Below are 27,879 nucleotides of genomic sequence, written 5' to 3'. Positions count from 1 at the left end.
TAAATGATCTCTCTATCATTGGCAGCAGGGCTCTGAAGTGATATATTTGAACAGAAAACCCATCACCTTATATGATTAATACAGGGAGTCATGCTGCATCAGGGCTGCAGCATTCCATTAGCCAGGCACTGCCATGGGTCTTCCCAGGTCCTGAGCTCTTGCTATTGTGGGATGGGATAGCTTTTAATGTGGTTGGTCATCTTTGGATGCCATACATATATAAATAACACTTTCAGGAGATCCTTGTGAAGGGAGGGAGGGAAAAGGGAGAGAAGGAAGGAAGGAAAGAAGGAAGGAAGGAAGGAAGGAAGGAAGGAAGGAAGGAAGGAAGGAAGGAAGGAAGGAAGGAAGGAAGACTGATGTGGAAATGCAACAGGAAAACCAGTAATAAAGGGAGAAATATTCACAGTCTCTGAGCGCTCAAAGTTGACCCATTTAATTTGTTAGCAACAACAAAAAAAATGCTCAAAGCAGAAGCAACACCAAAACTGAAGGTAGGGTTGACGGGCATGAAAACTAAGTTGGGGAAGGAATGGTGAGATAGATACATGGACAAGGAAGAAGGTAAAAAGTGTATCCAGGCACATGAATGTCAAGATTAAGGGCTGCCACTGGAAATCGGTGATTGGCTTTAGTTGAACAATCCTTTGGAGTAATCTCTTCCATCTGTATTTTATTTCCTGCCTTTGATAGTAAACATATCATCCCTGTTAAAGTTTGCTTCCTAGCTTAAACTGAACACTTCCAATCATTGAATCACTTTGGAATTTTTTTTTTACTCAACACGCTAGGATGGCATGCATTTGAACAAACCAAAAGTGATTTTGCTCTTCTAATTTTCAGTTTTTTTGGCTAAATGCAGAGTGAGAAATTCATACCTTTTTCAAGCAATGTGGGTTCTTTCTCCCAATTTCTCTCATCCATCTGGTTCTGTGAAGGTCTTGGAATCCAGGAAAGTGTGAGTTCACTGTGCTGAAATCCAAAAAAGACTGTTAAACTGTGAAAGCAAATTTGCATTCCAGAGATGCTGAAAGAGTTAGTCCACCACACTTTTGCAGCAGCAAGGCAAAAACATCTGTATTTTCTGTCTCCTTTGTCTTTCAGCAGTTACAAAATTTAAAAAAAAAACCTGTACTGGCCTGTGCCATCCATACCTACTTAATCTAAACCACTATTTGTATTGTGATGGGTTGTAGAAAGTGGAACCAAAACATATAATTATTTTGTTTCTCGTGTCAGAAAATTCTTCAGTGAAGGTACAATTTAAGGGCAAAAGCAAATCACTTTAACAGATTCCCTGAGCTCTTCCTGAGATTCTTTTCTCATGAAGGAATTCCCATACTGGCTGTGTAACATACAGCTAAACTCAGAAGAAAACCACATAGTCACAGCCCTGGTACTGGCATGTCATCATGACCTTTCTATGCTGCAGTACTGTCTTTTGTCTTCCATTGGCAGAAGTATAATTAGAAGGCCTTGTTTTTACCAGAAGCCAAATGACTGCCAAATCTGTTCAACTGATCTCTAGAGAATCAGAGTTAGCTCATGGCCCTCTGGCTGTTCTGTTTGCCACTCCCAGGAGTTGAAAGCTTAAAATTTTCCCTTTCTTTTGAAAGAAGATCATGCTTGGTTCAAACAAGCTGTCCTGTCATCCCTAATAGTACAAGAAGAAAACTTCCCTGACCTTTTTGCTTGGCTCCAACTGTATGTAGCTTGCAATAATTTAGAAAGTCATTCGCCAAGTCGCGAAACCACCACCAAGAAGACCACCTAGACTCAGACATTCCGAAATGCAATAGCAAGGCAAGACTTTATTCAAGCAGGGCCACGGCCTGGGCCTTGTCTCGAGCTGCGATTACACAGAGCTTATAAGGCAAAAGACAAAGTTACAGCAATCAGGTGTTCAAGCAAGCAAGATTATGGGTACAAATCTGATTGGCTCAGGGTTCGAGGCATTCTAGGGGCGGTTAGAGTTAAGCATTCCCAGGCGGTTAGAGTGGGTTTGCTCACAGTTTAAACAGACAACAAAACGGGGGTTGCCTGAAAATGGGGTTTACTTTAACTCTACACTTCCACCTTATCCCCCCTTCTGATAGGTAACTCAAGAACCAATTGTGGTTCTCCTTGCTTATTAGTTTGATTCTGACTGAGAATCGGTAGGGATAGATTGGTATTGTGCCCGCAATACCATAAGTTGTGGGTGGCACTTTACTCAGCTTTACTCAGTTGGTAGCAGGTGAGGCTCAGAAGGAGGTCCAGTCTCATAAAGGGCCTTTAGCTTGAGCCAGATCTCTTGGTGGACTTGCTATAGGGCTCTGAGGGGGCAATAAAAGCTCATAACAAACGCGATTACAAGTTAGGATTACAAGTTTAGATGACATCACACAAGTCCCTTAGCCCTGCAGATACAGGTACAGATAAACATAGTTTTACACCAAAGCCCCAATTCTGACCCTATTTATATTATAGCCAATTTGATTACATACGAACTTTACTCATATGCTCTAATTTTAAGACATACTGATACCATTTGTTACATACTCACTTTCTAGGGATTGTCTTTCTCACCTTTAACATGCCAAAACCTTTTAATCTAAAGGAAACATTTTTGCTTTCTCTCTCTAAAGTCTTTCCTTATACAGTTTTATAAGCTATATCTTATAAAATTTAACATATCCCCACATCTTCTACTTCCTCACACCATCAGTGACTTACTGGAACATTCTGTGACAATTTACTTTTTTTTTTTTTTTGGCCAGTCCTGGGCCTTGGACTCAGGGCCTGAGCACTGAGCACTATGCCTCTTGAGCCATAGCGCCGCTTCTGGCCGTTTTCTGTATATGTGGTGCTGGGGAATCGAACCTAGGGCCTCGTGTATCCGAGGCAGGCACTCTTGCCACTAGGCTATATCCCCAGCCCCTGACAATTTACTTTTTAAATCCCTTTCTTATCCAGAGGAAACCATTTCTCTATCCCTTTCTCCAAGGCTTTCTATACTAACCTTCCTCTTTACATTTCCTGGGGCTTCTTTGCTGCTAGAGTTTTAAACTGTCTACATTTTCCGGTTTATCTCAACTACCTCAAGGCAATTTACTGTGACTCCATCCACAGGCTGTTGGGGAAGACAAAGAGGGGGCGACGGTCAGTCCAATGGGACTGCTGCTCCTAAGAAGCCAGACCAGAGCCAACTATCATAAGCCAACTATTCTATATCTACATTCTATAGCTACATTCTATATCTACATTCTATATCTATATTCTATATCATGAGCCAACTATTCTAGAGTGGATTTCTCCTGTTTCCAGTTCCTCCAAGTGCCTAAAGTTGGCCAGTGGCATCTGCAAGATCCACCCCCAGGAGGACTCCATGAAGATGCCCCCAGCCAGTTTAAATCTCTGTCCAGTCACCTTGGTACCTGGCACACCTGATGGCAGTTACCTCCCTCTCTTCTCTGAGGTCACACCCTAATCCATCTGGACACATTTTAATACTCTTGGACATACCTCCCACTCCAGGCATTGCCTGGAAGTGACTCTCCAGCCTGTCATACATGCTTTGAATTTAGCAGCAGGCCAGTCTGCTTGAAAGTTTCTTACAATATCCAATTTTCTTAATAGAGCTAGTTAGCAGATCCAAAGCACTTTCCAGCAGAAACCAGCTGTGTATGATAAGAGTCTGATCTGAAGATGTAGATTCTTCCAGATGACTGTTGACTCTCCTTGATCCTCACTCAAATGCAATGGGTAGGGGCCACAGTGGTGTCAGGCAGCAGTGGCTCCCAGTGGTTCCAGTAGAATGTCACACCTTCTGGGTTACCTGCAACTTTCTCCATAGACTGGTTAGAGAAGCTTAACCTAAGTTAACCTAAAGCCTAACTTTAGTCAAATTTCCTAGTATTTTCCTGATTCCTTCTTAAGCACACTAGCTTTTGTAGGCTGGCACATTACTGAAAGTCAAGACAGCTTTAGGCAATCAATGGCCTTTGGGTCATTTTGCCAAGGCAATAAGTTTAAATCAGATATTTCCAATAAGGCTAGGATTTTTTTTTTTTAAGCCAACATAGAAGGCTTGGCCTGTAACCATTTCTCACAAGTGCAGTCTCTGTATACTGTTACCTCTGTTTTCCATGCCTCTAGTTTATCCTGCCTCATCTTCCCAAAAACAACTCTGGTCCCTTGGTCCTAAAAGGGGGGACTGATGGGCGAAGATCATCCATCTTCTATAACTTCTTCATGCTGACTCAGGGATGTTGACCTTACCTAGCCAGGAACCTTAACCTTAGTCTACTTTACCAAGGGCCTGGAGGATCAGATGTCCATTAGGAGCTTTACTCCAAACTGGAAATTACAGTCAACATTTTAACTTTCAACTATACAGACTTCTTTTGGGGCTATCGCAGTGTAGCCTTTTAACATTCTAGTTTGTGAAAGCTTTTTCCTGACTGGCTAGGGAACTGATCTCTGATGACCTAAAAAATGCCTATATTACCTTTGCAGGCCTTTAACAGATCTCAATAAGGACACAATCTCAGGTCTACAAGCTTTCTTTCCTGAACACATGTATCAGCTTAAAATTCTCACTGCCAGTCAGGGCTTTGAGTAGATGCAGGGGGTTGGAATTTTAAACTATCCTCTCATTTGACAAACTTACCCTTACTACCCACTATCACAGATGACTGGCAAGTTCCCGCCCAGTAGACAGACATGGGCATTAGAAAAGCATGCTTACGAACTATTCTTCTAGGACTTCCCGGCTTTGATTAGCTTTTGAAAGGCCAAACAGGAGTGACTCTAGGATCTGACACCATCTCTGCCATCCAAGCAGCGGCTTACTGCCTCTGGATGCTCCATCACTTTTGTACCAGGAGGAGTGACTTTTCACTGGACTTGGACTCAGGGCCTGAGTGCTGTCCCTCAGCTCTCCAGCTCAAGACTAGCACCCTACCACTTTTGAGCTCCACACAACTCCGTTCCCAGCACACTGCTGGCTGATTAGAGACAAGTCTCTCACAAGGACCTTTCTCTGCCCGGGCTGGCTTCGAACCGCAGATTTCAGATCAATGAGTCTTACAAGAGGCCACTTTACTCCAATTAAAAGCAACAAGGTGGTCCACACAGTAGTTTTTAAGCATGCTCTTACCTGGAACTTATTAAGGGTCAATGTTAGATCTTGACAAACTTGTAGGAATCACCTGTGCTTCTCTGTGGGCCTGCTGGAAACTGTTACAAAAAACCTACAAAGAAGCTGGAATGGCAATTAAACATTTTGGTAGCCATAATTCTCCTTTTCTCACTTTGCAATAATCATTTAGGACTATTTTACTTCCAAATTTCTTATCTAGAAATGCATTCTTGATTTCCAAAGCCTTTTTACTAACCTCTGCTTTAACACTAACACAACACTTTAGCTTTTAGCTGCATTGGAAAAACTCTGAAGCTTACAGGCATTCTGAAACCAGGTGCCGCCCTTTGCCTCTGGCTGCTTGTTTCAAAAGAGCCTCTTTTTTTTTTTTTTCAGTCCCAGTTACTGCATGGCATGAAGACCTTTGAACTTAAATGACAATTTTTTCTTAATGCAAGAATTACAATTACAGAATTAGAAATACTTATCCATTCAGCTTTCCAATAAACGTTGGACCATTTTGCCATTTCTTCCTACATACATACATAGAGTTAATGAGAGTTTACTCCTGTCCCCATTAGTTTAATATATATCCTTTAAAAATCCAAATTACAAAAATAGCACAGGAATCGAATCACATCAAATAAACTTTCTAACCATTAGAAATTACAGTCAAATCATTCATTTTTACCACAAGGTTTCCAAAGTTCACCTGAAAACAAAAGAGACAAAAGAAAGCCCTCTATAGGCTCCATCCTAACTCCATAGGGCTTGATGAGTTCACGGCAGCTTGCCCTTTGTTAAATCAAGTCTTAATTTATTAAGATACCCACTTTTTTTTTTGACTACTATTAAAGAACCCTGAGAAATCCTTTTTTAACTCTTAGTTCGTTTTTAAAACAATGCAATAATCCTTTAAAGCATTTGGTAATGCCCAAACTTGATGACCATTTGAATTTAAACTTAAACATGGTTTTGCATCATACTGCAGTCTTGAACATGTTCACACTCACACATGCACACACACACACACATACATATTCAAAAGATCTTAAAGCGCGCAAAATAAGCATCGGCCGTACATTTTCCAGTGGCAAGAGGTATTCAATCTTACTCCTGCAACACCCAAATTTTAAGACAAAACCTTTAACAAATGATTTTAGCATTCTCCAGCCTCATTTTCCAGGGCTTGATAGTCTTAGTAAAACCCTTCTTGGTTTCTCTTTTGTCTGGATGGCCCAAATGAGGGGTGTAGATTAGGCGTTGCAAAGTCCTGATCTTACCTATGTCAAAGCTTCCTTCGGGTGGCCAATTAGTTCCCTTAAAGGTGGGCCATTCTGACTTGCACAGGGTGATCCACTTTTCCTTCTTAAGGGCCACACTCTGGTTCTGAGCTATCTCCTTAACCTCCCTCCAGTGAGCTAGGATCACGTCTAGGGGGCTAGATGGAGGTTCCCATGATAGAACGTTACCCATAGCTCTGATCAGATGTTCAGTCCAAAAGGCTACAAAAAACAAAACAATTATAACAATACAAAAGGAGGAAAACACACAGGCAAGAACAAGAACAAGAAAAGCTAGATCTCCCAAGTTGGCCCACAACCTCCTGCAAGGATGCAGAAGGAGTGGACTTAAGTTGAAGGCAGGGCTCCAGGGGTCCCCCTTCAAGGGTGGAGAGTCTGGGGCGTTCCCCAGTCTCCCAGGATTGCCGAGTAAGCGTGTCCGCTTCGACAACCCCTTCAAAGAAATAAGCAAAAGCAAAACAGACAAACACACACATTACAGGACAAGACAAATGAACAGGGCTGTTTTCTTTCCTTCATAGTCTGGGGTCTCGGGGGTCTATGGGGCTATCCTGGACAAAACCCCAAATGTTATGCCGAGTCGCGAAACCACCACCAAGAAGACCACCGAGACTCAGACATTCTGAAATGCAATAGCAAGGCAAGGCTTTATTCAAGCGTGCCGTGGCTCAGGCCTTGTCCTACCCACCAACACAGCGGAGGTTAGGAGGAAGCCCCGAGCTGCGATTACACAGAGCTTATAAAGGCAAAAGACAAAGTTACAGCAATCAGGTGTTTAAGCAAGCAAGATTACGGGTACAAATCTGGTTGGCTCAGGGTTCGAGGTATTCTTGGGGCGGTTAGAGTTAAGCATTCCCAGGCGGTTAGAGTTCTTGACCGGCTGGGCCCTAATAAGCTTTATCTATATATATATATATATACATATATATATACATATATATATTTTTTTGGGGGGGGGGCAGTCTTGGGGCTTGGACTCAGGGCCTGAGCACTGTCCCTGGCTTCTTTTTGCTCAAGGCTAGCACTCTGCCATTTGAGCCACAGCGTCACTTCCGGCCGTTTTCTATGTATGTGGTACTGGGGAATCGAACCCAGGGCTTCATGTATATGAGGCGAACGCTCTACCACTAGGCCATATTCCCAGCCCCTTTGCTCACAGTTTAAACAGACAACAAAACGGGGGTTGCCTGAAAATGGGGTTTACTTTAACTTCATTTCCTCCTTCAGTAGAAAATTAAAATCTTGGCAGAGCCGAGATTCAGACAACTCTGAAGAGAACCGACTGTCACATGAGCAGAATGGTACTGAGAACATATCTAGTCTCTGCTTGTAGACCATGCCTGTAATGGTTGATTTATAATGGTTCAAACATGCAGGCCATAGTCATTGCTTTCTACATAATAGGTAGAAAAATCATCACTTGAGCTCAAGTTTTAGATTTTTGCCTGGACTGGTCACTTACCCATAGTAGATAAGCACTATATGGGAAAAGAGTGTTCCCCTTACTATGTTTTATGATTGATTTCAAGTCACTTACATCCTTAGGGAAATTTATAGCACTGTTTTTGTTTCTTTTGGGGGCTTTTTAGGGGATTATTTTGTTTTGTTTCTGTTCCAATCCTGGAGCTTGAAATCAAAGCTTGATTGCAGTCCCTGAGCTTTTTCCCCTCAAGGCTAGTTAGTGCTCTACCACTTAAGCCACCGCTCCACTTCCAACTATATGGTGATGAGTTGGAGATAAGAATCTTACAGACTTTCGTACCTGGGATGTGATCCTCAGATTTCAGCCTCCTGAGTAGCTAAGATTACAGGTGTGAGCCACTAGCACCCAGCAGTAGGGGAAAATTTGATAGCATAAGCCACCAGCACCCAGCTCTGGTACTGTTTAGTGGCTGTTTGTTTGCTTGTTTGTTTAGTGTGTGTGTGTGTGTGTGTGTGTGTGTGTGTGTGTGTAAAACATGTTCTTTCTGAGATGGGATTAAAAAAATCCTTAGCATTAGAAAACATCTTAGATATTAGTTTGTTTAATTTCACTTCTTTCTTTCAGGCAAAAAAAAAAAAAATCCTTACCAGTACCTATGATGTTGAAGTACTGCTCTAGAGGTTGTGAATGTGCTGAAGTACAGACAAACCATAATCATGGTAGCTTTTGAATGCTGCGAGGTGAAAATGGAGTGATAGGACTACAAAGAAAACAATGAAATCTACATATATTTTGGATATGAGGCCTTTGTCTACTGTATGGCCGGTAAAGGTCTTCTCCTAGTCTGTGGGCTTTCTATGAATTTTACAAGCTATGTCCTTTGCCGTGCAGAAGCTCTGTGTTATGATGCAGTCCCATTTGTCCAACATTTCTTTGATTTGTTGTGTTTCTGGGCCTTTATTAAGAAAGTTTTGTCCTGTGCCCTTTTTGTAGTGTTTTCAAGGTATCTGGTTTTACCTTAAGGTCTTTGACCCATTGGAATTGATTCTGGTGCAGGGTGATATATAAGGATCTAGTTTTAGTTTGTTACAGGTGCTGAACCAGTTTTGCCAGCATCATTTGTTGAAGAGGCTGTCTTTCCTCCATCTTATTCTTTTAGCTCCTTTATCAAAGATTAAGTAGCCATTGGTCTTCAGGTTCATTTCTGGGTCTTCAGTTCTATTCCATTGGTTCTACGGCCTGTTCTTGTGTAAATAGCAAGCTGTTTTTATTACTATAGCTTTGTAGTACAGCTTTAAGTTTGGTATTGAAATTCCTCCCGCACTGTTCTTTCTACTTAGGATGGCTTTTGCTATTCAGGGTCTTTTATTGTTCCATATGAATTTCTGGATTGCTTCCTCTATTTCATTAAAGAATGGTGTTGGGATATTGATAGGTATTGCATTAAATTTGTAGATGCCTTTGGCAGTATTGCTATTTTCATAATGTTAATCTTCCCAGTCCAGGAGCATGGGAGATTTCTCCATTTCCTTAGTTCTGCTTTAATTTCCTTTTTCAGGTTTTTGAGTTCTCATCATAGAGGTCTTTTATTTCTTTGGTTAGGGTTATTCCTAAGTATTTTATGTTTTTTGAGGCTATTGCCAAGGGAGTTGCTTTCCTGATTTCAGCCTCACTCTTTGCATTGTTGGCATATAGAGAAGCCATTTGCTTTTGAGGATTTATTTTAAATCCTGTTACTTTACCAATGTTTTGGATCAGCTCAAGTAATTTGGGAGTAGAGTCTATAGGGTTAGATATAGGGTCATGTCATCTGCAAAGAGAGAGAGAGAGAGAGAGAGAGAGAGAGTTTAACTTCATCTTTTCCTATTTGGATTCCTTTATGTCTGCCTCTTGCCTTATTTCTCTGGCTAGGAATTCTAGTCCTATGTTGAAGAGGTGTGGAGAAAGCTGCTCCACTTTTGGGCATCCACCCCAAAGATTACAAGCAAAACCACACTATAGCCACCAGCACAACTATGTTTATTGCAGCACAATTTGTCATTGCTAAAATATGGAACCAACTCAGATGCCCCTCAGTAAATGAGTAGATCAGGAAGATATGGTACATATACACAATGGAATTTTATACCTCTATCAGAAAGAATGACACCGCCTCATTCATAAAGAAATGGAAGGACTTAGAAAAAAATCAGCATAAATGAAGTGAGCCAGCCACAAAGAAACATGGACTCTCTGGTTCCTCTCATAGGGAATAACTAGTACACATCTCAGATAGTCCTAGCAGAAGATTACAATAGCTCAAGAATTATGCCAGTATCAACACATAAGATGATCATAAGCAAAATGAATTTCAAGTTATGAAAACAAGTGGTATATCACTGTTGTAGTTACTTTCAATGTGCCATATGAAACCGTGCCCTTTTATGTTGTTGTTTTGTTTTGTTCTTCTTTTTCTGTATTCCCTTCATGTGGTTTTACCTCTGATAGCACTGTAACTGATTTTAATACCGACTATTGTATATACGTGTATTGGAATTAGGAAAGGGAAAGGGAATGCCAAATTTAGAGACAAATGATAAAAAGACAAACCAATGCTACAGAAATATGGATAAACCAACTGTACAGCTCATGGGGGGAGAAGGAAATGGGGAGGGGGAGGGGAAGGAAATGAGGGAGTAGGTAACGAGTTGGATAAGAAATGTACTCACTGTATTATTGATGAAACAGTAACCCCTCTGTACTTTTACAATAAAATAAATTTTTTTAAAAGAAAGCAACAAGATACTGAGATTTGAGTTCTGGCTCAAGAAGAGAGGAAATGGACTAATGATGGGAAAGGCATCTGAAGATTATGATGAAACTTCATGTTTGTCTGTGGTTAGATTTTGGGAGTATTTTCAAATGAACAGCCATTCAATTACTTAATAAAATATCAACTGAAGGCTGGGAATGTGGCTCAGTGGTAGAGTGCTTGCCTAGCATGCATGAAGCCCTGGGTTTGATTCCTCAGCACCACATAAACAGAGGAAGCCAGAAGTGGCGCTGTGGCTCAAGTGGTAGAACGCTAGCCTTGAGCCAAAGAAGCTCAGGGACAGTGCCCAGGCCCTGGGTTCAAGCCCCAGGAATGGCAAATAAATAAATAAATAAATATCCACTGAGTGATTTCTATCTGCCAGGCATTGTTTTAGAAAGGGAATGAAGTTATAAACAATACCAAGGGGGGGAAAATGGGACTTATTGTAGCTTTTGTTCAGTTTTCAATTCTGTCAGAAATTCAAGGGTCTATTAAAATTTCTTCTTTTATAGGCCAATGAATTAAAATCTGGTGGCAAAACTTGGTATGGCTAGAGTATAGCCCTTGACTTCTGGTTAATATCTCTTTGTCACTGAACTGTACAGGGTGCATATGAAAACTTATATCCACAACTATTGTTTCAAGAAATGCTGGCATTAGTACTGTGGTAGAAAGTTAAATCATTCTTCCCATTAAAACCTCTTCTTATCTTCTTTAAATTTAAGATTACAAATTGAAAGCATCAGACTAGTGCTTCATAGGCACAGGCTTTGGGTTTAGTTGGGTTATAATCTATGTCATATCAAGAAAATGTACCCTGAGCTAGGCATGGTGGCTCATATCTGCAATCTCAGCTCCTGGTGTTGCAGAAATTGAAAGACTTGCAGTTTAAGACCAACATGGACACAAAGTTAACAAGGTCACACAAAAAGGGCAGAGAATTGTCATTCATGTTTAAAGCCCCAGCCTAGCCAAAAAGGAGGACCTGAGTTAAAACCCTAGTATAGAAGAAGGGAGGGAGGGAGGGAGAAGAAAAGAAGCAGCACTAACCCTAAAAGTCAAGAACTTGCCTAGCATTTGAAATGTGAGTCTTTTGAATCTGTCATTAATTCTCAAGACTATAGCTTGAAGATGTTGTAAAAGCAAATCTCTGATTTGACTTGGCTTTAAAGGAAAGGAATTTTAGTCTTTATTTTCTTCCTCAGGATAGTCTCATTGGAAATCTGTGATCTTTTAATTTACCCCTAAGCACAAGGGTCTTAGTCATCAACTCTCACCTCCTTTCATTTCTCAAGGATTATGACTCATTCACAAAAAATTACTTTGGAAGATCTAGCAGGCCACATGGCATACACATTTTAAGGTAAAATACCACCTCTCTAAACCTATATGTAGAGGGAAATTAAACATTTTTTAATTAAGACTTGTTTTTCTGAAATTACTGAAGCTCAATTCACAATCCCAACCATAGTGCCAAACAACAGAGAATTATTTATTTGTGGCTTATGGCAACTTTGAATAGAAGTTTTTTAAATAAAAATATATTTCTTAATTCTGAAGTCAGTCCAAATATAAGCAAATAATTTTGCTGTTTTTTTCTAAATCCTGTATTAATAATCACATAGTGATTGGCTTATTCTAGTGGTATCCATGAATATGTGTGTCTACCAATGGTGAATCACCCTTCACCAAATCTGCCAATACACAGATTCCCTCACAAAATTCCACCTGCAAAATGAATTTCATTCAATCAAATGAATGAATTTCTGAGACATCTCCCAAGGAGGTTTAGATAAATAAGTGACTTGTTGTAAAACAACATTAAGACTGGAGTGTGGAAATGAGTTTGTTTTCAAGTGCCAACTCAAATTCCACCTAAAATAGGTCCCCAAAGTCATAAACTACCAGCACACTGCCCATTCTTGCTCTTTGTAAGTAATTATTCTAGTGTCTGAGTTCCAGCACACATTCCTCATGCCTCTACAATAGCAATATCTTGTGCTCTGTGCCTGGAATCATGTATTTATAGACATGCTTGCCTCTGCCATTATACTGGGAAACTCTGAGAGTAGAGAGCACCTTTGTCTTTTCTGTCTTCTGTTGCTATAGGATGTCAAAAACTTTGCTTTGCTCTCTGGGATTTCAGCAATGTTCAAATAAGTGGGGAGACAGGGAAGTATTTTAAAAGGTTCCTCTTTTGAAAATTTATTTAAAAGGATTTGTTATTAAACTAAAATATTATAGGTATTGGATACAAGTAGTTATGCTCAAAAAGACTGGCAGAAATGCTTAAATAAAACAAGCTAGAAGCCGGGTGTTCATGGCATACAGCTGTCAGCTAGTCAGGAGGCTGAGATCCAAGGATAGTGATTTGAAGCCAGCCTGGGCAGAAATGCCTGTGAGACCCTTCTCTCCATTTAAAGCATCAAAATTAATTAATTAATTTTTTAAAACTAGCCTAAAGTGGAGCTGTGGCCCAAGTGGTAAAGTGCTAGCCTTGAACAGAAAAGCTCATGAACAGCATTTAGGCCTTGAGTCCAAGCCCCATAACTGGCACAAGAAAGGAGGGGAAAGGAGAGGAGGGGAGGGGAGGGGAGGGGAGGGGAGGGGAGGGGAGGGGAGGGGAGGGGAGGGGAGGGGAGGAGAGGAGAGGAAAGGGGAGGAAAGGAAAAGGAAAGGAGGAAAGGGAAAAGGGAAAGGAGGAAGAATTTTTTTCAGTTTTATTTTTATTTATTGTTACTGTAAAGGTGATCTACAGAGAGATTACAGTTACATAAGTTGGATAATGAGCATATTTCCTTTTGAACAGTGTCACCCCTTCCTTCACTTTCTGTAGATTTTTCCTCCCCGCACTAGTAGTTCATTTTCAATATAGTGTCTAGTATGACTGCTGTGTTTGTTTATCCTTTGTCCCACCATTTCTGTGCTCCTCCCTTACCCTCCCCCAAATAAACTTACAAACAATACAAAAGATACAAAAGTAAAAAAAAAAAACTGCAACAAAGGGGAAAAAAAAGAAAAGGAAAACCTCTTGTTTCCATTTCTTGGAGTTCATTTCAACAAACATCATTTTATATCATATACATATAGCTTTCCTAAGAATATCCTCCTTTGGTCTCACTGTGTGAGTGTCTAGAGATCTGTATAATTAACCGTGTCCAAATGTGTTTTTATGTCTTTTACCATCCAGTGTGTTTACTTGTAGATTTATTGACATATTCTAGTTACATCAAATAAGGGAAACCATACAACCTATGTTTCTTTGGGTCTAGCTTACTTGGATTAATATAGCTTTTTTCCAAGTCTATTTCTTGACATATGGTATAATATCATTCTTTCTGATGGAAGAGAAGCTTTAAGTTGTATCCCATCTCTGTTGTTTTTTGGAGTAAAGGCAGTCAACATGAGAACAGAACAGTTTTCTGGGTTCATTGCCATTTAGCAAATTGTTTCAGTAATTTTCCTAACTGGAAAAAATAGATTTTTCATTTGTAAAGGAATCATTTTGATTCTGACTAGAAAATTGTGGTCATAGGAACTGGGTGACAGTATAATTTTTCTGTCTTTTAAAATACATAATTTATATGGATACAAATATACACTTGGATTAAGACATCATAAAGGCAAAGGACATTTGTGAAGAGCAAAATAATTCGTAAAACATGCATGCATACAGAGGTAGAGCTGTTGGAGGGTTTTGTACTCATTAGAAGAACTACCAAGATACAATGATTATCATCACCTGCACAGAAAACCTAAATGTACTGTCATCATTTGGGCATTCTTTTTGATTATCACATTCAAAGTACAGAATAAGTTTGAAATCGATAATTAACGTGGGTATTATAAATATTTAAGCTTAAATAACTAGGCTAGCCCTTCAAGGGAAATGTTCTGAGTCATTGCCTTATTCTCATTCTCTCTCTCTCTCTCTCTCTCTCTCTCTCTCTCTCTCTCTCTCTCTCTCTCTCTCTCTCTCTCTCTCTCTCCCCACCCTCATTGCAGTTCTTTTAGGAATGCCTAAACTTCAAATGTGCTTCCCAAGTTTCCTTGCATCATAATTCATGTGGGAAATGATACCATTCATTTAGCACACTTCAATCATTGGTTGAAGTCTCTTCTGATCCAGTGACCACTCAGTCGGTCTGGAAACATGGCCCTGTTAGGCCTCCCAAATATGCTATCCCTAAAACCCACTTAAAACATGCCAGTTGAAAAGCTTTTGATTACAAAATTAATTTGCATGGTTGCACAAAATAATTTTATTTTATGCAGAGTACTCCCTCAAAGTTTATAAGTCCGTCATCTAATTAAAATTCAGAGAGCATCAATTTTATACAAGATACACAATGCAAAAATCTACACTAATGTCAATGTTGGGAAATCCAACAGTGAGCATTCTATCTTATCCTGTAGGACTTTGGGAGACTGTCTTAAGAACTCAACAAGTTTTCTGCCTTTATGGCATTGCACATAACTTGTAGGTAATAAACCTGAATGTCTTGTATTTGTAATGTAGAGTATATGAAAATGCAGAATGAGCACAATATGGTAAGCAGAAAGATTTTTCTATTCAACAGAATTAGCAGTCCTATATCTGAATTCCAAATCTGCTTCTAGCCATGTTCCCTATCCATGTCTTAGCTTCCAGACTCTAGTACTAAGCTAGAGCCATGATTTTCAAACTGTGCAATATGGGTTCCCCACAGACTCTATCCTTTAACACTTTTCAGTCAGAAGAGAGATTTGGCTTTTTCAGGTATGGTTCCTTGATAAATTGTTTTCCCTAAGTAAAGAATTATAACAGAGGCAAATGAAGGGAGCTGAAACACTCCTAGACTGATCTCTAGACCACTTCTCATGATCTAATGTTTTCACAATCTCCCCTTATTTTTTATCTTTAATCCCAATTAGACCAATGTTGTGCCTAGGTCATGAAATGCCACATTTTATCATCTCAAGATCCTTCTTGTTTCATAATGCTGGGTTTTACAAAAAAAAAAAGGGGGGGGAGGGGGAAAGAAGGGAAGGGAAAGGAAGAAAGTAACATTTCTAAATGGTATGTCACTACTTTGGAATTTTATATCATCTTAAATAATTTATAATGTGAGATACTTCTGTCTCTTGATTGAAAAGTACACAATACTGAATACATATATACCTATGTAATATATAAGCCATAGTGATATTTTTATTTTCTTTAGCACCTCACTAGTAGTGTTTGCATTGCTTAGACTTCATTTACATTCAGATGATTCTTCCAGTTCTTCTGCCTGTGAATTAGAAGTTATTTATATAATAGCCAAAGATATAATAGCTACAAGCAGATTGTATAGCTAATTTACAAAACAGTTGCATTTGGAGTTTTTGTGAAAGATTAATTTGTCATTTTATTCCAGTTTGTTTTTTTTTTTTTAACACTAGTCCTGGGGCTTGATATCAGGGGCCTGTGCATTGTCCTTGAGCTTTTTTTTTTTTTTTTTTTTCCCTCAAGACTAGCACCCTACTACTGGAGGCACAGCTCTACTTCAAGCTTGTTTTTTTAGTGGTTAATTGGAAATAAGTCTCACTTCCCTACATGGGATAGCTTTGAACCATATCCCTCAGATCTCAGCCTCCTGAGTAGCTAGGATTACAGATGTGAGCCACCAGCACCTGGAAAACTTTTTATTTTTTAATAATGCTATAACTATCTTTTCAGAAAAGTTTATAAGGTATATCTTTTTGAAAGTTACTTTTTTTCTGCTACATCTTTTCACTTTAACCATATTTCCATTAGAGTGACTGCCCAAACATTTTCTATAAAAACTGATCCTCAAAGAGGATCAGCTAAAAAAAGAAAGGAAGGAAGGAAGGAGGGAGGGAGTGAGGAAGGGAGGGAAAGAGGGAAGGAGGGAAGGAAAAAAGGAAAGCTTGATTTCTCATTCAGCTTAGGCTGAATAAGGCTTTCCACAGTTGGCTGTCCCTTCAGTGTGCTGTTGACTATGCAAGATAGTTACCATTGTGGATGAGGTATTATGCTACCTAGGCCCTCATTCCCTCAACTACTACAACCACTGAGGACTTTTGAGCTAGATCCCCTTGTGGTAATTACACTCAACTGAAAGGAGCCACTTCACTGAAGATTACACCTCCTTCTTGGGGATCGCCTGTGTCTACAAACTGGTAAATGAGAGAAAATGTCGGCCCTAGTTGCTAGCTTCATAGACGAACAAGTCTGCAAGACAGGCCAGCTGCCACATTCTCCATGGAGTCCTTGATTATAGCTGAATAATAATCCCATAATCCCAGTCCTCTTCCCACTGAAGGTGTTGCCCAGATGTAGATCTCAGTCATTCCCCAACACAATTCACTATGTGCACATCTGTTTCAGAACTGATTTCCTAAAAGAGACCACTGCTTAGTTAGGAGGTTTTGTAGGAGAAGCATGCTCCTACTAATCCTCTAACTGTGGACTTACTTGGAATATAACAAAAAGAGAATCAGGAAAGATTTTGCAAAAGAAATGATACTTGAGCTTTACTTTGAAGACTGAAGATATTTTCTGTGCAAAGAAGGGTGTGATGTGCCACAGGCTCATAAAATAATTAAACATGTGGCAATGTGCCCAATGTGGTGGCTGGAAGATGGGGTGGGGCCCAGAGGGACAGTGAGAAAGGGCTTTGGGAGTTGGCTCTCAAAGTACTCTACTGACTTGAAAGACTCTATTCTGGGGTTTTATCCTCTTTTCTAACTGCCTGTATGTCACACATGGCAATATATAAAATAAACAGGCATACTGAGACACAGTCCTTTCCTACTTACTTACTGACGTTGTTCTATTATCTTCAAAAGTATTCTTATTAATCATTTTATCTTACCCTACTTCACAAAAGCTTAATACCTCTATGAGGAGTGCATATTTTTGTCTGTCTAGAAAATAGCAATCATGCATAAGATTTACAAATTTCCTTTGTGGTGGTTGAAATGGTATCACTAGTGATTTCTAAAATTGCAAGTGCTATGACATATTACACATAATACAGTTGAGATTTCTAACAGATGAGCCCACTTTCAAACTTCTGTTGAGGGATTATTATCCAGTTCTCTAGTACATCTCTGATAATGGAAACATTGACCTTTTCCTATGTCAGAAATACTTATAAATAACAGAGTGATAAATTTGCAATTAGATTTAGTCATTTTCCATTGAGATCTAGAGAGAGGAAACTATTTACCCCAAATATTATAACTATTGTCAAGGGTGGAAGAACAATTCATCTTCTTTATCTACCAACTTTGCCCATTTGTGGCTACATTTGTCAGCCACTCTCTAAATTTTTGGAAATCAGGAAAGCTGAGTACCACTCTCATCTGCCTTTCAAGAATTCAATGTATGTCCTACAAAATTAAGAAGAGTGAGGAAAGGTTTAGATAGGGGAGAAATGGGTGAGAATGTTGGAAAAAATAATATTAATCAAGATGCATTGTATTCATAAACTGCTTTGTTAAATGGCAACTCTTTTGTACAAGTCCTTATAGTCTCTTTCTCTCTGTCTCTGTCTCTCTGTCTCGGTATCTCTCTGTCTCTCTGTCTTTCTCTCTCTCTCTCCCCCTCCCCCCTCTGCTCTCTGGTCTCCAAGACTTTTGGCTCTCTTGGGAAATGAATGCCTGGTACAGGGGCTGTAGAAGTTCCCAGCATCATCCCTCACATTCTGAGGCTCTAGCCCTTTGCCCATCCAAATATTAATCAGGCCAACCCTGTTTAGCTTTCAGAATCAGATGAGATCAGGCTTATTCAAATAGGTGTGGCCATAGACATCTACCCTTCCCCTAAGAGAAGCTGTATCTAAGGATACTAGTGGGCTAGTTGGAAACTAGAGAGAAAATTGACTATTGAAAATTAGTGTGTCCTCTATTATTCACTAGCCCGAGCTACCAGCCAAGGCTTTCTCTGAGCCTTTATTTTCTAATTTGGAGACTTTTTCAAGAAGCTAAGTTTAGGCATATTCCACACTTGTGTTCTTTATAGCAGAAGTAAGTGTTTAGATTACCTGTCCTGTGAGCAATGCTTCCATAGAAGCAGACAGTCTCTCCTTAGAAACCGACCAAACCTTATATATTGCTGCTGGTTTTAAGCTAGTGAACTGAATCTCGCAGCCAAGCCTCAATAAAAACAAAATATTTTCTGGTCAAGCATTTTCTGGTTTGTTCAACTCTATTACAGGGCTGAGTCTAAAGGGGAAAAGAAAGTTAAAACCCACAGAGAAGTAAAACACAAGCCCCAGGAAGATCATTTCCAGCCACATTAACTCAGATCACCAGGGTAGAAAAGAAACAGGGCCCTCATTCTCCAGACCATCATCAGCTGCAGACTCTCTTCCTGCCCTCTTCTGCTATTTTAATTTCACCACTTCAAAATGGGGAAAATAGGTTAATAGTTTCCATGAGTTTAGTCTGTGACCAAAAGCATACCAAGCAAGTTTAGAACCACAGGCAACCACAGCTCTGAGGAGAGGATGATGATGATGGATTTACCAATTCATTTTGGGATAGAATCCAGCATTGGAGGAGTTGGGCCAGCAAAGTGCTTCCCTGGTATGAGTGAATAGTCTTCCTTCCTTCCTTCTTTCTCCACGTATTCATCTTCAGCACATACTCCAAGCAGTATATTGAGACACTGAATTATATTCGTAAAATTCAGTCCCTTCCCCTAATGAAATTACAGAGTAATAATAGAGAGTCAATGTATACACAATTTTTCTATGTGTGCTGGTCTGGGGCTTGAACTTGGGGCCTTGGCACTGTCTTTGAGTTTTTGTGCTCAAGACTAGCAGTCTGCCATTTGAGCCACAGCTCTACTTCTTGTCATTTGATAGTTAATTAGAGATATGAGTCTCACAGACTGGCTGACCAGGCTGGTTTTGAACCACAATCCTTAGATCTCAGTTCCCTTATTAGCTAGGATTATAGACATGAGCCACCTGCATCCTGCTTGCACAAACAATTTTAATGAAGTACACTTAGTAAGTGCTGTAGGAAAAGTAAATGGATTGCTCAGAAAGGTGAGAAAAAGAAGCAATTCATTCCAAGTGGGGTCATGAGGAAGGCTTCCAAGCTGTAACTTGAATGGTCAACATGACTATTTTTTCATTCATCTAGAGGCCTAAGCCAAAGCACAAAATTCTGGAAGTTACTCACAGGTTTGGATAAGAGTGAGCAGTGTAGAATGTGGTATTCTGAAGATGACACTAGAAAAGAAGACTGGGCACCATGAAAGGAACTCTTTATACATGATGGAGCAGTAAGCTGTTGTTTACCTGTAAAGGTCCTTTAAAGTACTGCAAAAGTGATGCAAGCAAGAAAGCCAACTCAGAGGACAGTTTTCAAGACACTAGTTAGCTCCATACAAGTATATCTTACTTTAACACATTTAAAGATTCTCTTAACAAGAGGAAAAGTACATCTTAATTTCCACATTACATTCAATTCCACGTCTTTCTAATGAGACTCATACCCTAGTTTTATTAGATTCTAAAAACTCAGTCCACATAGCTTAGCTGAAGCAAAATTGATTGATGAGCACATGGGATCCTAGAGAAGGATAGAAAGATAACATTTGATCTACTGAAGGCTAGCCGCAGAATGGTATCCTCTTCAAGATTATATGTGTTTTTGTTTGTTTGTTTGTTTGTTTGTTTTTGACCAGTCCTGGGGCTTGGACTCAGGGCCTGAGCACTGTCCCTGGCTTCTTTTTGCTCAAGGCTAGAACTCTACCTCTTGAGCATCCACACCACTTACAGCCTTTTCTGTTCATGTGGTTCTGAGGAATCGAACCCAGGGTTTCATGCATTCTAGGCAAGCACTCTACCACTAAGCCATGTTCTCAGCCCCTATATGTATTTTTTTAATCACAACATATTTTAAAACTAGATAAATTTCATTTCTTAATTCCCTATTTAACATTTCTGTCAAGAGTTTACGTACCCTAAACTTAGAGATGGTGTTTGAATCAACATTTCATATGACCAGAATCTTCACTGGCACCAAGTTTTCAGTTGAGTATACTGCGACAAACCATTCTCTAAAAAACATTAGTTCGTTGCTGTAATTCAGTGATCTGTTTGCATCCAGGGATCTCATCTAGCCCAATATCTGTTTTTGTAAATAAGGCTTTACCAGGACACATTCATGCCCTTAGTGTATGTTCTCTATAGAGAGGTTTTTGGGAAATACAGGACAAAACTGAGTTGTTCCAGGAAAGCCAGAAATGCTTACTCTTTGGACATTTAAGGATAGCTTTGCCATTACTCTTGCTATAGAAGAAAGGAATATGGCAGAAGAAAGAAAGCATAGATTCTAACCCATCTAGGTTGATTAACCCCTTTCTTTGCTTCTTTCTCTGTATTGTAAATAGAAATATGCTCTGCCCTCCTCGGTGCTGTGATAGATGGATGTTTCATAAAATACTTATCCTCCTCTACAGAGCTCCTTCAGTCCCAACCTAATGAAGTTTCCTCTTCCTCCTCAGAATACTCTGGAGCAGTGCAACGTGTGTTCCAAGCCTATCATGGAACGGATTCTCCGTGCTACTGGCAAGGCCTATCATCCTCACTGCTTCACCTGTGTGATGTGCCACCGCAGCCTTGATGGCATTCCATTCACTGTGGATGCTGCTGGGCTCATTCACTGCATTGAGGACTTCCACAAGTAAGTCATGTGCTCTTTTTCTTCCCCACTGTCAGACGTATTGGAGTCTGCCTGACATGGGAGCTGTCCCTGCTTCTCTCTGAGTTATAGACAGACTCCCAGGATTTAATGAGACCTTTCAAGATCTTATTTTATCACCACCCCCTCTCTAGGGCAAGAACTGATCATTAGGTCATCCTTGTGAACAGTCAGCCTAGCTTCTGTTTCGCGGTTTCTCTGAGACTTGTCCATGGCCTACTTGTATGGAACTAGTTATGATAAAGTGGACTCATCCACAGAGTCTGTATGTGAAAGAGGCAGGATTCTGCCTCTACTCATGAACAAGATGGGTGGTGTTTGGTAAGTAGTCCAACTTCTCCAGGCACTTTAATATGCCATCACACCAAACCTTGTCCTAAAGCTCCCATCTGCAACAACCTGTGCATCCCTCCCTGTCACTCCATGGATGGAAGGCAACAGAAGGGTTGAAAAGGGAGCAGCTCAGTCTCCCTTATTAAGGCAAGCCTTTAACATATTCAGAGGGCAGCTGCACACCATTGCAGTTTGGTTTATGCCCTTTCATAGCCTCTTCCCTCACCCATGTCTTCTCTTCCTCAGGATATTTTTCTGGTGATAACTATTACTGCAGCATTGTGCATGTTTTGTGATACCTCAGTACAGCATTGAGATCAAAGCCACTAAATCATAGGCCTTAAAAAATGTTTCTCTCCTTTTTCTGTTTTATAGGTCCTTCTGTAACAGGAGTGTTGAAGAAAATACAGTTTTTCCTTTTATTTTTTTTAATTTGGCCAGGTTCCTAGCTTACCCATTGGTCAATCACATGGAATGTTTATTTTTATAGAATATATTTTCCTTTATTTTCTATCTCAAATACTAATAAAACAATATGAATATGTGTATTTCTCACCTTTCTGAAGAGCTACAGATGTGATTTGCAAATGCTAATTGGGAGGACCCATGTTTGTTGGCTCACAGATGACATTCAGCTCTGATTGCTCACTTCTTCTGATATCTGTTCTGTGGCCTCCTGTTATGCCATTCTGTGGGTTACATTTCATGCTGTTCATGAGCAACAGCTCAGGGGTACTTTCCACAGTTAGTGTAGGGACTAGAGACTCATATTTTGAAAGTGAATTTCTAAACCACTTTCTATGTAGCAGAGAAAATGAAAAACCTCACCAAGACATGAGGCTGGATGAATTAAAAAAACAACAACCCAGACACAGAATTCTCAATCTGAATTAGACAAGAAAGGGCTCACTTTTAAAGGGTAGTCACAGCATAAATTGTACTTCACATTATTGATATTTTTAGCTTGTAATTGCACATGGAAAAAAGAACCTGCATCTATTTAAGGAAGTGAAAAGATACCAATGAGGAGTATATTTCTGTCACCACTTCTGTCCTTTCTTAGATTTACCCTAATTCCAGAAAGACTGATATAATCAGAGCACACATGTTTCTGTTGCTGGAAAAGGCTGATGTATTACACCCCTCAATTAAAACAGGAAATCAATTCTGACAAATGTAAGCTTATATCTCTGCCACTTATCTTTCATTTCTACTGGTGGGGAACATAATTAGAGACTTGCAACTGGTGACATAAGTGTGTGGGTCTGAAATCTCTAGAAAAGCAGACTTAAGCAAAGAAAAAGGAAAAAAAGAAACTCAAGCCCCAGTCCCTGCCCACTAGTTCAATACATGTTAAAACAGAAATTATATTTATATTGTATGTCTGCCTAGTTGAGAGGTATAAGAAGGAGACTTTCTGATATGTTTCCCCATTTGTGAAAGGAAAATAAGAAAACATTTTTCAGAATTTTTTCAAGTACTAAAATACAAAACAGCTAACAATCCAGCGCACTGTGAGTGCAGGAAGATGGTAGAAAACAGGGTATACAACATCTTGCTCCAGACAGGTTTGTGAGCAATGGAGGAGTCTTATTCTTGGTCATTCTCAATTGTTCTCCGTCTGTGATCTTTGAGGAAATATAGATTAATTCCGTTCCATTCACATTTATAGTGTAACCCTTGTGCACCAATAACTGCTTGGTGCAGAAAAAAAAGAAAGTTTCAAGGAAAACAATTGCAGAGGGGCTGGGGGAGAGGACAGCCTATCATCTAGAAGCTTTCCAGAGGAAATAGATTGTATGTGCAGATATAATAGCTATTTGGGGCAGAATAGGCAGCACCCTGAGGCAAGCACAGAAAAGGCTGCATTGGAGTTGGAAGACCTCTCTGGGACTGGTGCAGGCCTTATGGAAGTAGAATAGTTTGCAGTGCCTGCTATGTGGAAACAATGTTGCCATGGCTATTACAGGCAAGACCTCAGAAATGGAGTCTCCAAAGTTTGTCTCTCCAAATACAGAATCTTGAAACCTTGCTCATGAGCCATTTCCCACATAACCATTTTTGGTAAAAGTTGGCTTGTGTTCTCTATTGGACACAGATTCCTCTCTCTGTCTGTGTCTCTCTGTGTCTCTCTGTCTCTCTCTCCCTCTCTCTCTCTCCCTCTTTATCTCTCTCGCTCACTTGCTCACATACACACACACACACACACACACACACACACACACACACACACACACACATTGCCCACGCACATTCTCCTATTTCACCTACATGGCTGCTCTTAAAAGCCAAACTCATCTACCATCTCTTATGAAGACTTCTTTCATCTCCTCAATCCCTCTTGTGATTGAATTCATATCTGTATTTAAGAGGATTTTGTAAATTCTCGATATGTGTATACATTCTCAAAGGAAGCAATAAGATTTTTTGCAATAGGATAAATTATGTATGTATACATTAATAGAATAACAAAAGCTATGATGTATAGATCTCCTTCTCAGCCCTGTGTTGCAGTCCTTTTTTATTTACTTATTCCTATGCAGTGAGGAAGCCCCAGAGGAGTAAAGGTTTATTTTCTCTATCAATAGGTGGTGACTTGAGCCCACTATCTAATAGCACCCTAGTTGCATTAGTTAGACTCTATGTTCCTGTAACAGATACCTGAGAAAAATAATTTAAAGGAGGAAAGATTTGCTTTTGTGTACAATTTCAGATTTTCTGCTACATGATGGGCTAGTGTTGTGTTTCCAAACCTGTGGACGTCAGTGCATGGAGGTAGAAAGGTATAGGGTGGCAAAAATATTCATCTCCTGGCAGCCAGGAAGCAGCTAGAACTCACAGGGGCTGAGAATAAGATGTATACTTCAAAGGCACACCCCCAGTGACTACCTCCTGTCACTAGGCACCTACTGCTGTCTTCACTGCCCTCCAATAATGCTACCAAATTATGACTCAATAAATGGATTTGTTCATTGATTAAATCAGAGCCCCTGTGATGGCAACCAAACCCCTAGTACATGAGCCCATGGAAGACATTTTATATTCAAGCTATAATAATATGCATTTGTTTGTTAAAGCAGCAACTATCTGTTGATTGCCAGAAGTATGCTTGATATGAGATATGATTTAATATCATTTCTCTCTTGGTGGTAAAATAGAAATAATAGATGGCCTTTCTCATTAATGCTACTATCAAGAGAAAATAATATTCATGTGGGTGATAGACTTGGAGCATAATAAATAATATGCTGTAATCATTACAACTGTGTTCATCAGACTTATTATTATTGATTACTAATAGTATCATGATTATCCACTCTTTCAACTAAGCTTTGGAAGTGACAACCTGGGATTTTAAATAAAAACACTAGGAACTCTGTTCACTTCAAGTTTTTGCCAACAAGGAAATGAGGCTACTTGGTAGAAAGCGATACAGTTTATATTTTTCCAAAAAAGAGGGACCTTAAGAGTGAATTAAAAAACCAGGCAATTTCTGTCTTACAGAGAAATACAACATATACTTCATGTTGTAAGATATTGCTCAAATATCTCCTTTCTAGATTAGTTGTGGTAGTTAGAGATGGAGTACAGCTTCATCCTCTGTAGCTCCCAGTCTAGTGGTCCCCCAAAATATGCAAATACTCCAAAATAGGTAAACTCAATCAAAGAATTGTTACCTTAGAATAGGAATAATTCTGCTTAGAGAAATGTGGGGAAGCTATGGATACTTTCAGAGTCTATAGTTCCAATGGATTTGAGAAAAGGAAGTTTTGCAGTTGAAATCAGAAACCTGCTTACTTCAACTATTAATGACCCAGATTCAAAAATAATCAGATAGTCCAAAGCAATTTTTTACCACTGAATATTTAAACTCCTTCTTGAATAAAATACCACTTATAACAACTCTGATTACTGCTGCAGTTGTACCATGATCCTTTTAATTTCTCTTTCATAGCAATCAATTGATCTTCTGCTTAACTCATATTTATTTAGATTGCAGCCATACAGATGCCTTTTGGGTGCTGCCAGGAAAATTAATATGTATATAGAGAGTATAATGTATGTAAAAATGCTTTGACAACCATAAAGTGCTCTGCAAAGTATTAGATTACTATCATTATTTCCTTTTAAGTTGTACTACAAATAGATAAACTTTAACATCATTAATCTTAAAACCATTACCATTAAAAGGCTGAGTTGCATAGCCTGATTTTTTTGAAAAATATCTTCAGTTCCTTTTCATGTCCATTTCAAATCATGTCTCATTTCATACCTTTACAAATGCTATCTCTAATTTCCAAGAATATCAAGCCTATTGGTCTATTACAAGAAAAAAGAAAGTTAGGAACCATAGGCCATGTTAAAAAAAATTACTAAGAAAAACCTATAAAATTCTTAACCAGGTCCTCAAAAACATATGTATATGTGTGTGAGTATTTGTGGTTTCTAATAACATAGCTTTAGTAGTGAAAAAAGACGCTTTAAAGAATAATGAACTTGATATCTCTTTTCACACAAAAGTTTAATGTGGCTAAAATATAAGAAATTCAGACTTAACTGTTTAGTGTCTTGCATAGTTTACTCACTAATCTCTGTCATTTGGAAGACTTGTGGATTAGAGAATTCTTAGGTTGGTTTCTAGAGCTCAAGATACAGTTCAGATAAGAGGTTTTAATAGTTGGAAAGGAGGCAAAGATAGAAAACTCAAAAGATATGTCTAGGGTTCATGGAAAGCATTCAAAGATTCAAAGAAATCAGGAACATGAACCATGCCTCCCTCTATTCAGCTGAGCCTGCTTAGTGCTTGTAGCAGGCATCTATGCACAGGCACATTGCATATGACCTGTTGTTGTTGGTAAAGAGCTCCTATACACTCTTCATACAAAGGAATTCACACACTCCTCCACCAAATCAAGTATGACTCAGTTGTCCTAAGTCTCTTTTTGTGCAGATGAGGAAGTGGGCCACAAAAGAAATTTGACTTGTTCAAGATTATACAGGAAATTCAGACCCATCTTGACTCTTGATTTGTGTCTTTTCTTTTTTCTTCTGCATCTCACCTGTTTGCTGATGACTATATTAAGGGTTTAACCACACTTTCTTCATTTTTCAGGAAATTTGCGCCTCGATGTTCTGTATGCAAGGAGCCTATCATGCCAGCCCCGGGCCAGGAAGAGACTGTTCGCATTGTGGCCCTGGACCGTGACTTCCATGTGCACTGCTACCGCTGTGAGGTCTGTACTGGGTACCACATGCCCTACTAGTATGTGGCAAGCAGGGAAAGTCTCATTAGAGATGAATATTCACAATTGTAGAATTTCTTCAGTCTGGGAAAACCTTGTTGCCACCATCAGTGGACCTAGGTTTTAACTCAGACACTGGAATTGAATTCAAGTGACCTTTATAAGTCACGTTACCTTTCCCACACAGATTTGCAATTATTTTAGCAAAAACTAAAATTCTTAACTCCAAAATGTGGCTATGACATAAAAATACAAAGTAGTATATTAATGGACATCATTTAAAAAAATAATTTAGACACTTGAAATTATTAAGTTATTGGAAATTTGTGGTATTATTATTATTGTCATTATACTGAATGGCTCTAATCTTCTGCTTTTCTACATCTACTGTGCCAAGGATTCATTTATTTCAGAAAAGTTGGAGATTCTGGTTTAGAGTCATAGAGATTGGTGTATTTATGACTAAATACTGACTGAGCATTTAGAAGATGAGAAACCAGTGTGGCACAAATGGCTCAAGCCTAAAATCATAGCTACTGAGGAGGCTGAGCTCTGAGGATCACAGTTCAACATCAGCCTAAGCAGACAAATCAGAGACATTCCAGTTAACCAGCAAAAGCCAGAACTGGAAGAGTTACCAGCAGTTATCAAAAAAGGACAGAGAGAGCACATGACTCTTTGTTCTAGTCCCAGTAGTGGCACACACACACAGGTCACATGAGGTTAGATGCCTGTTGGGTGTAATAAAGGAGTGATGCAAAAGGCACTATGAGAATACAAGACCTGTAAACAGGCTAGAAATGACAAGAGAAGCCCCTCTGAAACAGAGATCAGCTAAAGTCTAAGGGACATTAGGCTGTTAATGTAGGAAAGGGCAGCAAGCCTTTCCTCCTGGAATTTTAATGATCTTAAAATAGCTTCTTAGTTCTACAAATTTACTTTGAAACATTTTC

General features: G+C 39.4%; 1 protein-coding gene across 8 annotated transcripts in view; it reads left to right on the top strand.

Moving 5' to 3' along the window:
- The window catches only part of LOC125351882 (LIM domain containing preferred translocation partner in lipoma), a 645,466-nt gene that overhangs the window by 612,019 nt on the left and 5,568 nt on the right, over window positions 1-27,879 (top strand). For all 8 annotated transcript variants that reach the window (XM_048346968.1, XM_048346963.1, XM_048346966.1 and 5 more), the window contains 2 exons: window positions 21,154-21,332; window positions 26,797-26,917. In XM_048346968.1, the coding sequence (XP_048202925.1) occupies window positions 21,154-21,332; window positions 26,797-26,917 (300 nt within the window). The remainder of the gene's footprint in view (window positions 1-21,153; window positions 21,333-26,796; window positions 26,918-27,879) is intronic.

The sequence above is a fragment of the Perognathus longimembris genome, chromosome 5, assembly GCF_023159225.1.
Source record: "Perognathus longimembris pacificus isolate PPM17 chromosome 5, ASM2315922v1, whole genome shotgun sequence".
NCBI classification, from domain to species: Eukaryota; Metazoa; Chordata; class Mammalia; order Rodentia; family Heteromyidae; genus Perognathus; species Perognathus longimembris.
The sequence above is the reverse complement of the archived record's forward strand: the minus strand, read 5'-3'. Positions and strand labels throughout refer to the sequence as shown.